The 20,453-nt window shown below is 46.7% G+C and overlaps 1 protein-coding gene across 2 annotated transcripts in view; it reads left to right on the forward strand.

Annotated features, from left to right (window-relative positions):
* The window catches only part of LOC125445883 (neurofibromin-like), an 86,110-nt gene that overhangs the window by 64,296 nt on the left and 1,361 nt on the right, over positions 1–20,453 (forward strand). For both annotated transcript variants that reach the window (XM_048519311.1, XM_048519310.1), the window contains 9 exons: positions 757–896; positions 1,513–1,635; positions 3,502–3,585; positions 5,253–5,369; positions 6,169–6,350; positions 6,446–6,657; positions 10,781–10,942; positions 11,963–12,066; positions 13,331–13,466. In XM_048519311.1, the coding sequence (XP_048375268.1) occupies positions 757–896; positions 1,513–1,635; positions 3,502–3,585; positions 5,253–5,369; positions 6,169–6,350; positions 6,446–6,657; positions 10,781–10,942; positions 11,963–12,066; positions 13,331–13,466 (1,260 nt within the window). The remainder of the gene's footprint in view (positions 1–756; positions 897–1,512; positions 1,636–3,501; positions 3,586–5,252; positions 5,370–6,168; positions 6,351–6,445; positions 6,658–10,780; positions 10,943–11,962; positions 12,067–13,330; positions 13,467–20,453) is intronic.

Genomic DNA, 20,453 nt, shown 5'->3' on the forward strand with positions numbered 1-20,453 from the left:
ACTCTGTGTATGATGTGCTTTTCCCAGCAGTTTTAGATCTTTCCAGCAGCATCCCAGGGCAGCAAATGTAGGTACCTGAGGCTTCTAGTGTCAGCTATTTGCACAGTGTCAGCTATTTGCACAGTGGCAGATAGGAAGGCGCTCCAAAGGGTGATCACTACTGCACAAAGGATTATCGGCTGCCCTCTCCCCTCCTTGGAAGAACTCTACAATTCCCGAAGCCTAAAGAAAGCCCAAAATATTCTGAGAGACCTGTCTCATCCAGCACACTCTCTTTTTGAACTGTTACCATCCGGCAGACAATACAGGTCTATCAAAACTAGGACAAAAAAAGGCTTAGAGACAGCTTCTACTCTAGAGCTGTGGCTGTGCTGAACTCCGCGGCTTCATGTTGATATGTTTGGGGCTGTGTAGGGATGGGTGGAGGAAGGGGAAAGTGAGGATGGGGTATGAGTCTGAAATTGTGTGCATCGAGGAATGCTGCTGTAAATTTCGTTGTGCGTGCACAATGACAACAAATGCTTATGCTTATTTAGGCTACTTATTATTCAGATATTAAGCAAAGTCTGCAGTTTTGTATTAGATGTCCAATAAATCCTAAGCCTTCAAAAACTATTGACTCTCGTGGATATAGAGTGGCGTAACTCTGCTTAGCATTGCACTGGAAATGAGAATTCAATTTGTCAAGGTATTTCAATTTTAGTGCAAGACCAAAGAAGCTGAATACCTATTACAATCTGGTTCCCTCCCACACAGGTCTTGTTGAACGACACCAATACCCAGTTTGTGGAGCAGACCATTGCCATCATGAAGAACCTGCTTGACAATCACACCGAAGGGAGCTCGGAGCACCTGGGACAAGCCAGCATTGAGACCATGATGCTGAACCTAGTCAGGCACGTTGGCCCATCTCTTTCCTTCCCACAGGGCTGTGCACATGATAAAATTGATGGCCGTGAATTGTGTGCTCCAGATCCTTGCTGCTTTACATGAGGACAGATTAAAATGGGAGGCCACCCTTCAGTGCCTGTGGCGGGTTGAGTAAATGAAAAACCAGGCACAGCTGACCCCTTGGTGCAAATACCTTCCCTTCCCTGGGAGCAGGTCAGGTGGGCTCACGAAGAAAGTTGATGGGCCAGTAACTTTGCAGAGTCAGCTTCAAGCGCACAGTTTGCTTTGATTATTGTTAATGCTGAAGTGCAAACGTGGGACCCAGCTCCATTCCCGTTAGGGTGGAGCAGGATGAAGCCAGAGGGACAACAAGGCATGAAGAGGTTGATAGAGGTCAGCAGACTTGGAAGCTTTTGTGGGGGTCAGGGCTGGCGTGGCTGGTTGCTCTCACTTTTCTCCTGGGGCGGGCTCTTCCTCCTTCCTGGGTTTTCCGAAAATAGCTCTTGACTGCTCACCAATGTGTGCTGACTTTACAAAGCAAGGATACGATGTATCCTGCACCTCTGATAATTGCAAGAAGGTACATAACCCTGAGCTGAATGCCGCCTTGTTTGCTCGCAGATATGTACGTGTCCTCGGGAATCTGGTGCATGCCATTCAGATCAAAACCAAACTCTGTCAGCTGGTGAAGGTGATGATGGAGAGGCGGGACGACCTTTCCTTCTGCCAAGAGATGAAATTCAGGTGAGGGTTAATTGAGTAGCCACATTGGTGTTGCCGTTTTAAAGAATGCCGTTCTCCCAGGTGGGTGACAGTGTGTGCGGGGAAATGGCTGGCTGGGTGTATTAGTCTCCTAACTGGGTGTGCCAAGAGCATGTGTGTGAGATACCTGAATATAATAGCCATATGGCGTGAATGGATGAGTGTGGCGTAGGAGGTTAAGACCTCGTGTATCTAATCTGGAGGAACCGGGTTTGATTCTCCGCTCTGCCGCCTGAGCTGTGGAGGCTTATCTGGGGAATTCAGACTAGCCTGTACACTCCCACACACGCCAGCTGGGTGACCTTGGGCTAGTCACAGCTTCTCGAAGCTCTCTCAACAGGGTGTTTGTTGTGAGGGGGGAAGGGCAAGGAGATTGTAAGCCCCTTTGAGTCGCCTACAGGAGAGAAAGGGAAGATATAAATCCAAACTCCTCTTCTTCTTCAATTTGCCTTGTACAGTGTCTCCAGACTCTCAGCCAAGCATCTTTCGCAGCCAGGTTCTCTGAAGTCTTTTTGACTGGGAAGGAAATGAACCTGGGTCCTTCAGCCAGTCAGGCAGGTGCTCAGCTGCCATCAGCCACCAGCCATTCCCAAGTGGCTCCACCTTCTGACTGTAGACAACGCCCAGCAAATGACACTGGGAAGTTCTTAGACCTGAAAAGTGCCTTTGATTCAGTTGTAAGAGACTTGCTGTGGCTTAAGTTAACAGAGATGGGGATCGATGTTAGATTATTACTACTTATTAAATCTCTCTATTCATACACAACCTGCCAGATAAAATGTACAAACTCTGAAGTCCTAACTCCTAAGATTCCCGTCGTGACAGGTGTTAAGCAAGGCGGTGTGTGGGCCCCAGTCTTGTTTAACTTATTCATTAATGATTTGGTACAAGTGTTGCCAGATGTTAATGCACACAGCCCAGTTCTTGCAAACAAACCCGTACCACTCCTACTTTATGCTGATGACGTGATACTGATCTCTAGATCTCAAGTGGGCCTTAAAAGGCTCCTTAGAAAAACTATGGAGTACTGTACATCTAACTTCCTGTCCTTAAACCCAGAAAAATCAAAAATTGTCATCTTTTCTACTGTATTTAAGCCTTATTAATGGGGTTAAGGTCGAACACTCCAAGTCCTTTAAATATCTAGGCCTAACCTTCCATCATAAAGCCACATGGGCCAGACATAGAGATATTGCTGTAAAAGGAAGTTATCACACTTAGAGGCGACAACCCATCCGCCATAAATCCCCCAGAAGCTGGTAGTCAGATGAATGTGCTGCCTCCGGACATGAAGATTGTATCTTTGACAATCAGGGCTCCTGTATTCCATGTATCTGAGGCCTTTCCTTAAAGGCATTCCCATTAGCAGTTATAACTGTATCTTGTAAAGGTTTTATTCAGCAAGTAGTTTCTGTTGTGCAGAAATGCCTCCCTTGGTGTTTTGGTGACCCCTGGTGTCCCCCATAATTGGTGGAAATCAAGGAAGGACTGCATCCACCTGAGAATTTCATCAGACAAGGTTTTCCCAAACAAGCAAACAAAAAACCCAACTCCATGACTCCAGCAAGATCTTGAACCCCTGGTTGAAATTACCCAGATGGCTGTGGACTTGATGAGATCTTGGAAAGATTCCCTCTTTCAGTGGAAATCCATTTAATTGTAACATGGCCACTCCGTCACCAAGCTTTTAATTGCCGTCTGCACCAATGCAAGATCTTAGGGCAAAATTTCCAAGGCATCCTTTTACTCTGTATCATTTCTTCTGCACTCTGTTGCATTGTACCTACATTGGCATGTTGTGTGTGTTTTTTCCTTCAAAAAATTCTGTCCTGTGATACCAAACTTCAGGAACAAGATGGTGGAGTATCTGACGGATTGGGTTATGGGAACATCCAACCAGGCCACGGATGAGGATGTAAAATGCCTGACTAGGTAAGTGAGGCTTCAGTTGCCATTTTCAGAACTCAGATCAAGTGATGTGGATCTTGTGCAGCAACTTCTCATAATGCTGAGCTGGAAGATGTTTTTGATGCTTTTGTGAGTGGTGAATGCTAACTGGCCCAATAGGGGAGCCATCTTCTCACCCCAGCCCAGAAGAACAGCTGCAACTAAAGCTTGCTGAGAGTTTCCATTCATTGATGTGTATCCAGAGTTCCTTAACAGCTTGTATTGAAAACGATATATGTGAGTTGTGTCAGCAGTCTTCCCTCACACCTTCCCACTGCCTATTCTGAATGAGTGGCCAGAGAAGGCAGAAAACAGTGGGATCCCCAAGGAATCCATAGGGTTTTGCATATGCAGACTGGCTATATGCAGACATGGCAAATTGCAGGGAAGCTACATGAGAGGTGTGTGGAATGAGGCAAAGGACAGTGAAGGCCACCTGGCTCACAGATGCTAAGATGGCAGCGGAGGTGGTCCCCAAGGGAACAAACTCCAGCTCAGTTGCCTTTCTAGATCCAAGGCTGCAATGAGATTGTGGAGCATCTTACAGGTGGAAAAAATGTTGAGAGATGCATTTTTAATGAGACATTGGAGTGGGTGGTATCACTCCAGCTGCTCTACACTGGACACCTTTATTCTCTGTTCCAATTCAAGGTACTGGTCTTTAAAGCACTTCTATGGGGTGGGACCAGCATGCCTTAAGGCCCTCCTACTCCCATGCAAACCTACCTGCTGAACTCCGGGGCTTCGTGTTGATGTGTTTGGGGCTGTGTAGGGATGGGTGGAGGGAGGGGAAAGTCAGGATGGGGTATGTGTCTGGAATTGTGTGCATCGAGGAATGCTGCTGCCAATTTCGTTGTGTGTGCACAATGACAATAAAATGCTTTGCTTGCTTTGCTTTTGTGGCCATCCTTTGTCACCCTGTTTTGGGTGCCCCTGTCAGGACAAATGTCTGATCTACAAAATCTAAATGGCAGGTGTCATATGACCACCTCTGTATGACAGCCTCTTTCTGGAGCTAATTGGAAAGGTATTCTGATTGGTTGATGAAATGCATATAATACAGCAGTGTGCTATGTACTGTGAGACTCTTGTCTTCTTGCCGTCTGGCGAAGCACTTTGTCAGAGAGAGCAACATTGCTGTGAATCTAATAAAGAAGGACCGCTTCTGGGAAGCTGATATAGCTGTGTGCGTCTCAGTTCCTGCTGTGTGTTCCAGTGTGAGTGTTGCGCACCTCTGCTATCTGGGGTGTGAACCCCGCTTCAGTATTGCACCCCTTAACAGCCCCCATCTTCTGATCCTAGATGGGTGGCACCCTGAGAGAGGACCTTCTTAGTCATGGCCCCCAAATTCTGAAATGTCCTTCTCCTGGATATTCTATCACTGTCTTCCGCTAGCAGCGTAAATTTTTGTTTCAACATGCACTGCCTGTGACACACCCCCCCCCCTTTTTCCCTGCTTTATATTTCAATTTGCTGTTTTACTCCGGTGTTTTGATTTTAATTGGTTTTCTGGTGGGTTTTTCTTCTTTTTACTGCGCTCTGTTTTTAATTGTTAGCTGCCTTGATGTCCCTGATAAGGTCCGAAGGCAGGATGTACACTTTGTAAACACATAAACATTTCATGTTCAGTTGTGCCTTATTTTTTCCCCCAGAGATTTGGACCAGGCAAGCATGGAAGCCGTGGTTTCTCTCCTTGCAGGGCTTCCCCTGCAGCCTGAAGAAGGGGATGGAGTAGAGCTGATGGAAGCCAAATCTCAGCTGTTCCTTAAGTAAAGGCCTTTATTTTTTCCCTCCATAGTCCTTTTAATTAAAATAGCCAGAATTATATCATGCCTGGCTTGTGCATGCGTGCAGTCTCTTGCAGGCCTTTGAGGAGGGGTGCTGCCGGCTGTAGTTATGGGATCTTAGGGACTTCACCAGGCCAAATAATGATTTTAAAGATTTCTCCCCCAAGGTCATGGGAGATTCCAATTTCAAATAAGCAGAGAATCTGTCCAGTTTGTTCCTGTCTCTCTGATGGAAGCTGGGAATTATGGACAAGCCCAAACTCCGGCCTCTTGGGAGGAAATAACATTCAAGTTAATCCTAGTTCATATTATTTCTCTCCCCTACCCAAATCTCCTCTTGAAACTTCATGATTCAGTAGTAAAATTCATGCCATTAGTTTAGGTGTCAGCAGCCTCTAGATACAGAAACAGTCACAAACTTAGACCCCTTCCGCACATGAAGAATAATGCACTTTCAGTCCACTTTGAATGCAGTTTTGCAGCTGGATTTCACAGTTGTGAAAGTGGATTGAAAGTAGATTATTCTGCCTGTGTGGAAGGGGCCACAGTCTCTTGCAGGTTGTGCATCTCTGCTCTTTTGTTTCAGAGGATGCCCATATTGATGTGCAGTGGAGCAGCTAGGTTCAATTTCTGTAGCACCTTGAAGACCATAATAAGATATTTGGTTTGATCTTTTGAGAATCGAAGCTCCCTTTATTAGATACCTGACTGGATTCAAATCTATCTGTTGGTTTGTGTCTGTGTTGGAGAGGTTTAAGTCTGCAAATGTTTTTGTGTGTAGGTATTTTACCCTATTTATGAACCTCCTGAATGACTGCAGTGAAGTTGAAGATGAAAGTGCGCAGACCGGAGGCCGGAAGCGTGGCATGTCTCGGAGGCTGGCTTCATTGCGACATTGCACGGTCCTTGCCATGTCCAACCTGCTCAACGCAAACGTCGACAGTGGACTTATGCACTCAATAGGTAAAGTAATCCCCTGCACTTCGTCTGCGTGAGCATTGAGACCCACAGGGACTTACGTGGTTCCCACGGCTAAATCCTTCCGTTGTCATTGGTAGGGCTAGGTTATCACAAAGATCTCCAGACAAGAGCCACGTTCATGGAGGTTCTCACCAAAATTCTGCAGCAGGGCACGGAGTTCGACACCCTCGCAGAAACGGTTCTGGCAGACCGGTTTGAGAGATTGGTGGAACTGGTCACCATGATGGGTGACCAAGGAGAACTGCCCATTGCTATGGCGTTGGCAAATGTGGTGCCTTGCTCCCAGTGGGTAAGTGAAATGATGCTCTTGGTTGCTTGTGTTGGCTTCGTGCGTCTGTGTGGCGTGAGCATGGTGGGTCATGTGTGACCCTTAACACTTGTTTGGAGCAGTGAAAAGTTCTCCCCAGCAAGTCTATTTGTCTCCTTTTGGCAATTATAAGTGTTTTTTATTTGGCATGTCTTGGAAACCAAGGGTTGGACCGATACCAAATTACCGTATATACTCGCGTATAAGCTGAGTTTTTCAGCCCTGTTTTAAGGCTGAAAAATGCCCCCTAGGCTTATACACGAGTCACTGCTTACCAGCCGGCTCCTCAGGCCTCTGCCGAGGCTGGGGGCGTGGCCGGGACGACCTCCCTGCAGCCGCTTGTTGCTGCCCTCCTCGGAGAGTGAAGGGAAACCCTGGCTGGCTGGGCTTCCTCAAACCCAGGGAGGCGGGGGAGCTCTTTATTTGGGCAGTGACTCCCCCTGATGTCATTGCCCAAATAAGGAGTTCCCTCCACCTCCCGGCTGGGTTTGAGGAAGCCCAGCCTGCCAGGAGGTGGAGGGAGCTCCTTATTTGGGCAATGACATCAGGGGGAGTCACTGCCCAAATAAGGAGCTCCCTCTGCCTCCCGGCTTCCCACCTTCGGCTTATACGCAAGTCAAAACGTTTTCCCAGGTTTTGGTAGTAAAATTAGGTGCCTCGGCTTATACAAGAGTTGGCTTATACACGAGTTTATACGTAGCAATTTCTTTCCCCCTTCCTGGACCCCCTTGTCTAATTCCACAGCCCCCCCCCCTCTGGGAGCAGCATTCCAGCTGCATCCACAGAGGGAGGTGGCAGGGAAGTTCCATTCTGCCACTGGAAATATTTTTTCTGGATCCAGCCCAAAGGCTCATCGATGCTGATTTTTGTTCTTGAATCCTCCCTCGCTCTTTTTTCTTCATTCGTTTGATCGTCTGTTCTTTTAAACGGAAGCTGCTATGAGAATTTTGGTTTGGAAAAGCAGCTACTTGTAGGTCATGAGTATTGTCCTGGTGGCTGCAGTTTAAAGGTCAGACAGGAGCCAAGTTGTGAGGGTCTGAATAACCTTTTCCTCTTGCTGTATCTTCTGGCTGAAAATTGTCACCCACTCTGTGGACGGAACAAATGAATGCCTGTGAATTTTCCTGTGAGTGAGTAGAAGAAGCCAGAGGAAATAGTGATTTTTGGTTGGAAAAAGGCACCAGGGGAAGGAGTCAATTTTTCCTCTCCTTCCCAGTGGTGGCCTGGGATAGAGGAGGATGTCGTGTCTAGGACGCTTTACTCCTCTCGCATGCTGCTTGACCCCCCCGCATAGTGGGCAGTTCTCTTCCTCCTTGTTTCGCTGAGTATTCGGGCCATGAGCTCCGGCTCCAGTCTCTCCTGCTTGTAGCTTCTTCCGAAAGCTTTTATTTTGGGCAGCAAAAAACCCCTCTGACCTTTCCTTGCTGATTGTGACTTTTGGAGCTAGAGAAATCTGTCCACACAGCTACCAGTTCCTCCACAAAGCAATGTTCTCTTTTGTGGCTATTTCATTCCCCACAAAGGGGGAGTGAACAATCACAGGTATTTTGGAGCACTCCCGTGGGATAGTGGGCATGGCGCTGGAATCCAGGAGAGTGCCTATGACCAGGCTGTAGCGATCCATATGAAAAGTGCGGTTGGCACACCAAACATGTTTTCGTGACTTCAAAACTGAGTAGTGTACTGGCAGTGGCATAGTGGCAAAGAGCAGGTGCACTCTGATCTGGAGGAACCGGGTTTGATTCCCAGCTCTGCTGCCTGAGTTGTGGAGGCTTACCTGGGGAATTCAGATTAGCCTATGCACTCCCACACACACCAGCTGGGTGACCTTGGGCTAGTCACAGCTTTCCAGAGCTCTCTCAGCCCCACTTACCTCACAGGGTGTTTGTTGTGAGGGGGGAAGGGCAAGGAGATTGTAGGCCCCTTTGAGTCTCCTGTAGGAGAGAAAGGGGGGATATAAATCCAAACTCTTCTTCTTCCTCTTCCTCTTTGTAGGCCTGTGTCCTGATACCCAACTAAGATTGAGCACAATTCTAGGGGAGAAAAGGTTTTGATTCCTTTTGTCTCAGAACTTACATACAAAGATACTCTTTGCTTACCTATAAGGAGGATCAGTCATAGCAACCTTCCTTTCTATTACCAATGCACACACACCCTGCACAAAAAAGACATCCTAGGGGAAAATAATAATGGAGCAACATATGACTGGGGAACCCCATGTGTTGTCTTACAGCAACGGAGACAGCATTTCTTTTTGGCAAGTGAGAGACCCAGGGGGCAACTCTGCTGTCCTGTTTCCCCCCAAGCCCTTTTATTGACCGTTTACAAGAGGAAAAACAAACAAGGCAGGCAGGCAGGCAGGGGGTTGCAGCACCTGGATACAAGACAATGAACAGAGCAAAGGGCGCAGGGGGATTTGGGCAGGGGATATGGCATTTGCACGTACACACATTGGAGCCAGAGGGTCTGCAATGTCAGCAGTTTTCTCCGAAACCACACTTTGGAAGGAGAGGTCAGTCGGGGGAGTGTGAGAGACCCTTTTCCGGCGGTGTGCCCCCGTACTCGAGCGTTTCCCAGGCACTCAGGCCCTCCAACACCCATGGTGCAGCCATGGTCATCTGCAATACTGCTGTCAAAGCTCTGCTCATGACTTTCCTGATGAAAGTCCGTTTCAGGCAGCCAGCTCAAGATTAACTCCTATCCAGCATTGGTAAAATGAGGACCCAGCTTGCTGGGGGTAGATTGTAGACCAGTATAGCTATGGACTGAATGAAAACGCAACGCACGTTTGCTGCAACATGGCTTTTTCTATTGTCTTATTGCTAAACACCCCTTTAGTCTAGTATACAAAACACATTAAAAAGCAATTGCTGAACATGTAGCAACCTCTCACTTTACATTTGCAGATATCGCAGCGTTACCCCAGATCACTTCTCAAAGCTCAAACATCACCTGTTGTCAGTTACAGACCATACATTTGTTTATAACAATTCAACTTGATGTCACATTTTCCTCTTGCAACGCAGTCAATGAACTTTCAAATCATTGTTGTCTATTTGTTGTAATTCTTCTGTATGCAATATGACTGCCAAATATATACTTAGGTTTGTTGCTTATATGTCCATTCCTGTCTGCCTTAAAGAGGTATCGCCTTTTTCTTCAATGAACGTAATGTTACCGTAGAAAAGATATCTTGCAATACTGATACTTCCAAGGAAACTTCATATCTCCATAGGAATGATAGTAGCAAAAGCAGCACGCGTTATTTTGGCTTTTCGTTGCCCTTCATCAGTGCCTCATTCCTTAAGAACATAAGAACTAGCCTGCTGGATCAGACCAGAGTCCATCTAGTCCAGCACTTTGCTACTCGCAGTGGCCCACCACCTGGCCTTTGAGAGCTCATGTGCAGGATGTGAAAGCAAGGGCCTTCTGCTGCTGCTGCTGCTCCTGAGCACCTGGTCTGCTAAGGCATTTGCAATCTGAGATCAAGGAGGATCAAGATTGGTTCCGCTAGTTCCAGAGACTAACTGAAAAGATTTAAAAATTTGAAAAGCCCCACCTCTCAGCAGCCCCCACCAATCAGCAGCCCCAGGAAAAGGAGAAAAAAAGAGAAAACCCCTGTTAAAAATACACTGTTTAAAAGATGTGGCTTTGAAGAAAACCCTCTGAAAAGAAAAACCAGAGCTCACTCAGCTCTTTCTGGCCCACTCCTCTTCTCTTCCTTTTTAATCATGTTGTGTAATCGAGGTTATTGCATCCTTTTTGTAAGGGTTCCTGCAATCCTCTCCTGAGGTAGAATGTAGATGTCTGGGAAGGGAATGGCAAACCACACTATAAAACATAGTCTGCCTCATAAATGTTGTTATGGGATACCACTCCATGGATCAGCAATGCTTGCATCATCTTTTACCACATGGCCATCCTTCTGTTTTTTGATACCGGGCTTCAGAGGAGGGAGTGATTGTGACTCCCAGCAAGTGTGCTGGGACATGGGTCCCATGTCCCCAATAGTTTGTCTGTGATAGGGTGGATGTTTGTTTGCTTGTTTCTGTCTGGGGTTGTCATGCTGCTATGCATATTTAATGCCATTTTTAAAAAACAACAGGATGAACTGGCTCGTGTCCTGGTCACCCTCTTTGATTCCCGACATCTGCTCTACCAGCTGCTTTGGAATATGTTCTCTAAGGAAGTGGAATTAGCAGACTCAATGCAGACTCTCTTCAGAGGAAACAGTTTGGCAAGCAAAATAATGACTTTCTGTTTTAAGGTATGTTTGTCTTAAAAAAAAAATTAGTCGTGAGTGTAGAGAGAAGTGGGACATAATGAAGAAACAGAATATTTTCAATGTTAAAAGGAGGACGAGTCTCCATGGGGTCACTGCCAGAAACTGCATATCTTTGTTTGTCCTTTCCATGGTATGTAGTGACTTGCTGTGAGCCTTCATGGCATAGCTACGTTTCATGTTTCCTTGCCTTCCTCCTGTCAGCCAGTGATGTGGAACAGGGAAATGTAACAACAACAACAACAACAACAACCACCTTTATTTGGCATTTTTAAAAAATAGGTTCTAGAGCGTTGCCAGACATTTTTGAAATACAAATCAAGAGTACATTCAAAGCGCAGACAGGAAGACTGTATATAGCAGTATACATTACTTAGAAAGTTCTGTCACTTGTAAAAGAAATTTTGCTACTTTTTCCAAGAGCACGACATCTGTGTTGCTTAACAGAAGCTCCACAACATAGCAGTCAGAGTCGTTTTCAGATTTGTCCGGGGCCAGCCTGGGAGAGAAATTCCTAATGCCCACATATCTCGGACAGTCAAGAATAATGTGAGCAAGAGTCTCCACTTGATTTTTACAGTGTGGACAAACCCGATCCTGGAGAGGGATGGATAAGTAACGGCCGATGGGAAGGTATTGGATCTGGGCCTTGTGATAATCCATCTCTGTTGGGGTTCAGTTAATAATTCAAGATATTTGGCTATGTGCCCCCGTTCCGGTATTATTCCGACAGAGAGGGGTGAGCAAGATTTATTTGCTTGCCCCAACAAGATATGATATTCCAGAACAGGGAAATGTCTAAAATACTGATGTTGGGGAAGTGGGTACATTTTGCTGCACTTTGCTGAAGGGAGAAGAGAAAAGCTCAACACGACCGTGTGTTTCTCATAAGGTGTAGTTCTGCCTACCTTTGAAAGATATCAGTTATAGACTAAATCAATGGTAAGGACAGTTAGTTACATGACATGTGAGTTCTCAAATTGGATTAAATATTTTCACTTGCAGGTTTACGGCGCTACCTATCTGCAAAAGCTTTTGGAGCCTTTGTTAAGGACCATCATTACATCTTCTGAATGGCAACATGTTAGCTTTGAAGTGGACCCTACAAGGTTTGATGCTGGTGATGGGGAAAGTCTGCAATAGTGTGTCTCTTCCTACCCTGTCTGCAAAGGTTTTCTCTCGTGCAGGGTTTAGATTGATCTTCTGCTCTCTGAAACCCTCGGGTTTCATGGGGTGAGAACCAACAACTGATCAGAGAGATGGTTTTTTCCTTACTGAAGTTTAGCTAATGTTAGGACTATACCTGGTGCTGTGCTTGGCATTTCCCTTCTCCCCGCCCCCCCCAGTCTTGAAAGGGGACGGGGCTTGACTCTCCCCGCTATGGCTGCCTGGCTTATTGTCCAGCCATCTTGTCCCTTGGAGAAAAAGAGGCTGGAGCGCAACATGTGGTGAGTCTGCTGTCACGTGGCCACCTCCCTCTCAGACTTGATGCCTTCCGGATAGATTCAGAGCTCTCTGGCCACTTTTCCTACTGTTAAATCAATGGCAAACTCACCTATAAGCTTGCTCTGTATTTTAATGTTAACCTGTTCTTTCCTTCAGCAGCCTAAGTAGCTCAGATTAGCCCCACGTTTATTAGCGCTTGGAAGCGAAGCAGGGTCTTCCCTTTTTAGTACTTGGGTGGGAAACCACCAAGGAAGTCCAGGATTGCCATACAGAGGGAGGCAACAGCACAGCACAATCCTCTGTGAGGATCTTGTCTGTAAAATCACATGAGCAGTTTCCATAAGTTGGTTGCAACTTGATGGGACTCAATTGTTATTATTCAGGTTGAAAGTATGAGTGTCCAGCTGTGGCAAGGTACAAATTCCTGAAGCAAAGCTCTTACTTTGGAGCAGCAGTGGCGTAGGAGGTTAAGAGCTCATGTATCTAATCTGCAGGAACCGGGTTTGATTCCCAGCTCTGCCGCCTGAGCTGTGGAGGCTTATCTGGGGAATTCAGATTAGCCTGTGCACTCCCACACACGCCAGCTGGGTGACCTTGGGCTAGTCACAGTTCTTCTGAGCTCTCTGAGCCCCACCCACCTCACAGGGTGTTTGTTGTGAGGGGGGAAGGGCAAGGAGACTGTAAGCCCCTTTGAGTCTCCTGCAGGAGAGAAATGGGGATATAAATCCAAACTCTTCTTCTTCTTCTTCTTACACATTCTGTGGGTTCCTTTAGCCATCTGCCCACTTATCAGTCACTGGGAGATGTTCCCATGCTATTTCTGGTTCTGAACACGGCTGCAGCCAGACTGTGTGGTCACCTCTACACCTTTAATGTGCTACCCTGGCCTTGCTAGATTGGCAAGGTCTTAACGGGCATGACTTGCAGGTTGGAATCCAGCGAAAGCCTGGAAGATAACAAGCGGAACCTTCTCCAGATGACCGAGAAATTCTTCCACGCAATCATCAACTCCTCTGCGGAGTTCCCACCCCAGCTCCGAAGTGTGTGCCACTGTCTCTATCAGGTATGTGCGGAGCAGGCCATGTCAATATTTTATATTTTGCCAGGAGACATTGTGAGAAAGTTGGGTTTTTTTAACATTGTGTTTGTTCCGTTACATACTGAGAAGTTGAGGAGGTGGAGTGATCTGGTGGGATTTCTGCCCTTTAGGTATTCTCAGGAAGGGGAGGCAGCTGGTTTGGGGAGATGCCAGCCCTGTTGCTCCCCCGTTCTTCACCTGTCCCAGTTGTTCCAAGGCTGGGGGGAATCCGTTCATCCCTGTGTGAGTGGCTGTGTTGGGTAGAGTTCTGATGGGCTTATGACTTTTTGGCTTGGGTCAATTTGAGATGGGGAAACACCCTCTGTAGTAGCAGATTCTAAAACAGGGGTAGGGAACCTGCGGCTCTCCAGATGTTCAGGAACTACAATTCCCATCAGCCTCTGTCAGCATGGCCAATTGGCCATGCTGGTAGGGGCTGATGGGAATTGTAGTTCCTGAACATCTGGAGAGCCGCAGGTTCCCTACCCCTGCTCTAAAACAATAAGAGGAGTTGTTGGAGATATGTTGGGAGACTTACATGGCTGCCTTAGCATTCTGGAAGGTGGGGGCTCGTTTAGTTCTGCCAGTTCTTGAGCCCAGGATTTGCCAGAGCTCGATGGATGAGATTCTATCTGAAGAACCCTTGAGGACCTTAGGTCGATGTCCAGCTCCATCAGGTTCTTCATTGGTCCTGGGGATTTTGGGAGTTCAGTCCTGGTCTGATTGGTTGTTAGCAGAGGCGGAGATCCAGCGGCCTGGTGAAGGGTTTCAGTGTCGGCTGCTGGAGGGTAGCTTGTGGTGCACTGATAGATATGCATTAAATGGCAATTTACCTTGAAATTTTTGCATAGCAGGGCTGGGAATAACCCGCACATGCGACTTTGGGTGTTGCTGCTGTTTGGATAGATGCTACTGGGCTGAATAAATGGCTTGGAACCCAAAGTCCTTCCCAGTCTGCCTTTGCCATTATTTTGCCTACCTCTGGGCAATGGTTGGCCTGTCTTTTATTTTTGAGCAGAGGAATGCACTGAGGACTCTGCCCCCCCCCCCCCCCCCCCCCGGGTCGCCTACCAGTGGGTAGATTTGTTCGAGTGAGGAAGTGTTTCTTCTATCCAATTCCAGGATAAGGTGGAGAGGAAGGTGATCACTCAGCAAGTAGTTGTCTACAGCCAAGAGATCAGTGCAACTTGCTATAAGGGGAGAGGTCAAGATGTAGTCTATCACACTGGAGCCCCTTGATGAAGTGAAGGTGTATTCTCCTGAGTTTGGGAATTGGATGAGCCCGTTTAGCCAGAGGAGGTTAAGCTGTGTGGCCATTCTGATCAAGCATTTCCCAGCTTGGTTGCATATTTGATCCTTAGAGTGTCGGGCTTCTGGTGTCAATAAGGAGAGGAAGGGGTCTTCGTCCAGGTCCTCTTCTCTCATCAAGTTCAGCAAGCTAGTGCCTACCCTTGCATTAAAGTCACCCACTAGAATAAATTCACACAAGGGGTTCTTGGACTTAAGGTCTAATATGTAAGATGTTAGTTTGTCCCAGTGGTCAACAGTTGCACTTTTTGCCAGGTTGCCTGGGATATAGGAGTTGACAAATACTATTTTCCTGTTTGTAAAGGTTAACAGGACATCCTGTGCCAATGGGGGATAATTAGTTAGACTAGAGACAGCTATGTTAGATGAAACGGCTATGGTCAATCCCCCCCTGGGGCGACCCAAGGTCTTTGATTTGGTGGCTGGTAGATTGAATGAATAGTACCCGGGAATATCAACACTCTTTAGGGCCCAGGTTTCTTGGAGATTAATAACCAATGCACTGTTTAGGTATTTTAAGAAATAGCAGTTTGATGCTTTCCCTCCCCAGCCAGCTATGTTCCCGCCTACCAGTGTCTTAAGAAGGCTCTTTGACAAATTGTGGGGGGGGGGGGGGGGTTGGGTTGGGTTATGTTTTCTAGGGTTGACTATGATCTCAACCTGCAGACAAATGGAAAGGATTCCTACTACTGAGTGTGATTTTGGGACAGGGGTTGAGGCATCTCCAGTCACTGGATTCTCTGTAAATTGTTCCCATGATGCACTACCATGATTCAGTGCCCATCAATGTTTTTTAATATCTATATGCATTCCACCCTCCACCCCCCGCTAGTCCAGAGCCTTGGCCTAAGGTGTCATCAATATGCCAGTGACACCCAGCTGTTGATGGGTGGCTGGGCACTGTCTCAGATACGTTGGCCATGTGTTTTTGGACCCTGTGGTGAAGAGATTGGAGCAGAGTTGGCTGAAATGGAATCCAGTGAAGATGGGGGCCATGTTACTGGATCAAAGAGACCCGTAGCATGGACTTCAGCTTCTGACTCCTGACTGGGTTCACATGGTACCAGCTTCCTTCATCAGGTGCCTGGGTGTGGTTCTCGATGCCTCCCTTGCAATGGAGGCCCAAGTAATGGAGACTACCAGGAGGTCTTTTTTTTATCTTCACCAAATTAGACATCTAGTCTCCTCCCTGCCCTACCCTGATCTAGTCTCAATGAGCCATCCAGGGGTCACCTCCAGCCTAGACTACTTTAACTCACCGTAAATAGGGCTACCCTTGAAGTTGCTTGGTAAGTTAAGCTGGTCCAGAACGTGATGGCGTGGGTCCTTCATGGGGACCTCGTGGAGAGCCTTTATTTAACCTGAATGCCAGCTGCATTGACTCCTAATTGAGTACTGAATCAGGTTCAAGGGTTATGGTCTTGGACCATTGTACCTGTTGGGCTCCCTCTCCCAATAAATCCCCTAAAGAACACTGCGCTCATCTGAAACCAGTAGGCTGATGATCCTTGGCCCAAGACATACCTGGCTATCCTCAACCTGAACCAGGGCTTTTTTGGCACTGGGACCAGCCTGGTGGAACTCTCTGTCGAGTGACAGTGCAGGATTTGGCTCAGTTCTACTGGGTCTGTAAGATGGAGATGTTCCACCAGACTTTCAGGTAAGGGCAACAATGATTGCACAAAAGATGGCCTCCATCCTGGATCTTCTTAGGGAATGATTTCCTGCTGTTTCTGTGCTGCCCCTATTATGTTATTATGTTTGACTACTGCTGCTTATGTACCTTTGCTAAGAGAGTACCGAGAACGCCATCTTTAGGTATTTCAGGTGTCTTGTTAATCTCTGGTTTTATAGTTTTACATCGGCCATACTGGCTTGTATGCTCTGTTTTATTCAGTGACATAGAATAGTATTAATCGCTCTTAACCCAACCATATTGAGACGAGCAGGATGAAACTGAATGAATGAAGAAACAAATAAAACACACACACACCCCTTTGCCATCTTATTTTGCTAACATAAATGGGACTCCCTTTCACCATTAGTTTTGTTGCCCGTGTCTGTAAGATAACTGACCCCTTGGTCTTTAATAAACATTGTTGTAATTCTGGGCTGTTGAATCCAGAATAAATCTCACTTATGTGTTGGCAAAGACAGATTTCTTCAAATTAGACTTTTAAGTGGTAGGTGGTTGTGTTAGTCTATCAGAACCAGAATTCAAAAACAAGGTTGTTAGTCCAGCCACAGGCAGCCATACTCCAGGGCAAACATAGAGCAGTCTTTCCCAGCATCCACTGCCCAAAATCCCTTTAACTGGAGATGGCTGGGACTGAATCTGGGACTTTCTGTGTGAAAAGCAGAGGCCTCTAGGATGCTCAGTCAGAAGCAAGCCTTTATTGGCATAGACAACAGTACAACAGTAATAAAAAACGGATTAAAAAGCACATACAATACAGGTTGAAGGAAATCTACTGGCGTTTAGTAATTTCCAGGAGAAAGTCTGCCACTATCATACAGAGAGAAGAATCATGGTTGTTCAACAAGTAGTGTAATCTAATTAAATCGGGAGATGGGGTAAATGTAAAGGAGTAAGATTCACATACTTGGATCTGATTTCCTTGGATCTGAGACAGTGTAGTAATTGGTGGGCCAGAGATTCAACTGAGCCATCGTTACATGGGCACAATCTTTTAGCCTTTTCTTGCTTATTAAATCTGCCATGTAACAAGGCAGAAGGCATAACATTAAACCTGGCGAGCATTATGGCTCTCCTTTGAACAGGGTTTATTAAGCAATACAGGTAGTGTGCCAAATGGCCCCATTCAAATGGGAGAGAAAAATACAGGGGGGAGCACGTTTTCTTGGCTGCGGTGATTAGGGTAGAGAACTCTCTATCCAATAGTTGACCTTTTAATTTCCTATAAGCTTCTGAATAGGACAAAGGGCAAAGTGAATCCACTGACAGTCCAATAGAGGCAATTTTTTCTTCAATTATGGAAAACCGGGGGTTGGAATGGGTGTCAGAGAGCAGACGGTGGACCAGGGAATTACAGTCTGAGAGAAAGTGAATTTGCAGCCAGAATCTAAAAGTCCTCAGCCAAGCGGCTGATTCCAAGGAGTTTTGACCTAACTCCAGACAAAGAGCTACATAGGGCACGCAATTTGGGAGTCCAGTTATCTTGTGAAAAAATTTGGATTGAAGAGAATTCAAGGAGTAGTTAATAGCTTGAATCCAGATTGGGACTCAGTAAAGCAATCGGGATGCTCAGTCGCTTGCGTCCTGCTTTGCGACATTTCAGTTGGTGACATTTTAGTGACTACTGTTGCTTTTGTCTGCCTACACAAGAAAAACTAATTTCAGGGAATCCCGCAATGGGTGCAAGTGTTGAACTGAGGGTTTTTTGTCTGTGCGCTTCCTCTTCAAACCAAGAAGTCATGCAAGTGTAAGAAAATATTGTTAGTTGCAGGAGACTTCGCCAGTAAAAGCCGTCTAGTTTGTTTTATGGGCCACTTTCTGGCTTTCAAGTCAGGCTTGATGAATCATAATAGATGCTGAATCTATACATGGTACTGTTTGTGAACCAGTCTCATTCTCTGCCTGAAAGGCTTGTGTGTCTGAATGCCCACATTCACAACACATGCCTGGTGTAACTCTCCTGCTGTGATCCCACTTCAGAAAGCATGTAGAGCCTGGACTAAGACCTCTCTACCTAGCCACGGTTACACTTTGGACAGGGGGGGAGGGGAGGGGAGAATGATAAATCCTCTCACCTGTTTTTGAAGTGGTGTAACCCCAGAAAGCTGACTTGTGGCATTCTTCTGAACAGCTTGTACCCCAAGACAAAGTTAAAAGGAATAAAGGGGAAATGGTTCCAGACCCCGGGAGCAGTTTAGAAGGGTCATGGAAGTAGAAATGGATGAAACCAGTTGTGGTATTTACAAATGCTTTAGAGGAATTCAGCTCACTCAGTAAAGAATATCAGTGAATTGTCGAAGGCTTTCACGGCCAGATTCAACTGGTTGTGGTGGGTTTTCCGGGCTGTGTGGCCGTGGTCTGGTGGATCTTGTTCCTAATGTTTCGCCTGCATCTGTGGCTGGCATGTTCAGAGGCGTATCACAGAGGGAAGTCTGTTACATACTGTGTCCAGTTATAACAGTGTATAACAGACTCCCCTCTGTGATACACCTCTGAAGATGCCAGCCACAGATGCAGGCGAAACATTAGGAACAAGATCCACCAGACCACGGCCACACAGCACGGAAAACCCACCAGAACCAATCTCAGTGAAATTCTCCCTGTGAGCCTTCTCTGCTAGGCAACAGCCCATCAAGCAGGAAGTAGATTTTGCTGATCCTGCCGTTTGCTCATTCTCCCCCTCCCCCCAACCCCGGAGCTTCAGCCTTTGGGGTGACCTCTGCTCTCTCCACTGGAAAGCAGTTTCTTTAACAAAAGAGAAAAGAGTTGGCCAAGGAGGCTCTTCCTGCTTCTTCAGGGTCCACTCCGCTCTCCTCCCTCCTAGGAATGGCTGAAGGTTCTTGGCTTGTCTGTTCCATTGATTTAATCTGATTCTGTCTTTTCTGGAGAAATTTGTTCCATACCAGTTTTATCACGTAGGGACTGAGTCAGATAATGATGTATGGTGGAGAGTTGGGAGCGGGCGGGGGACAAACGCCCCCCCTTCTCACCCACCTGTCCCATCATGAAGTTGGCATGCTGGCATGCTGTAGTTGGGCAACATCACGGGAAGGTCTTGACCTCGGTGCTTTGTCACTTGCTCTCTGGGGTGGCTGGTTGGTCTCTGTGTGGGACAGGATGCTGGACTAGATGGACTTTCACTGGTCTGATCCAGTAGGCTCCTTCTCCTTAGTGATGAGATGCATAATTCAAGCAGGCAAAATCTGGGTCTTGACTCTTCAGTCTGAGCTCACCTGCAGTGGGTTTGTTCATTTTTGAACCTCATCCTGGTGGGCCACCTGGTGGGCCACTGCGAGTAGCAGAGTGCTGGTATGGCTGTTAGACTTTTGCTTGCTTTCTGGTCCTCTCTCTTTTTTCCATCCAAACTGATCTCATCTTAAGTGAAAAGGTGTGGAGGAAATAAAGTGCACCTGGCCTGTGGATCCCGGTCTCTGGATGAGAAGCAGAGGTCTCCTCCTCATCAACTAAGAATCAGATTTAACCACCCAGTGATGGTTTTGATTTCCACTCGGTTCCAAGACAGCTGAACCTGCAATTTAGGATTCAGGCCTGAAGTCAAACCAAATAGCAAGCAACGAATTTTGTTACTAGCCTGAGTTGTGAAGCTCACATGCCATGAAAGGTAATACTTCGTAAAGGTTAGTTCTTCCTTGCAGTGAAGCTGTCCTGTGGCTTTTCCTGAATCTGACGGACCTTCATGGACCTGTTTTTGGAGATCCTTCAAGATCCTTTGTGTTTCTTCAGTTTTGATGGCTGTGCAAGGCCGGATATCTTCCTGCCCTTCCTTGTGGGCTTGCTGGAGGTGTGTAGTTGGCCTTGGGCCAAGCAGACTCCTGGTCTGATCCAGCAGGATTGCTCTTATATCTTTAACCTTGACTCAGAATTCTCCCAGCCAGTGAGGCAGCAGTGTGATTAACCTTTCTAGCTTGAGAGTCAAAGTGGGTTACAAAGTCGCCTTGCTGTTGCTG

Source organism: Sphaerodactylus townsendi, linkage group LG16 (assembly GCF_021028975.2).
Source record: "Sphaerodactylus townsendi isolate TG3544 linkage group LG16, MPM_Stown_v2.3, whole genome shotgun sequence".
NCBI classification, from domain to species: domain Eukaryota; kingdom Metazoa; phylum Chordata; class Lepidosauria; order Squamata; family Sphaerodactylidae; genus Sphaerodactylus; species Sphaerodactylus townsendi.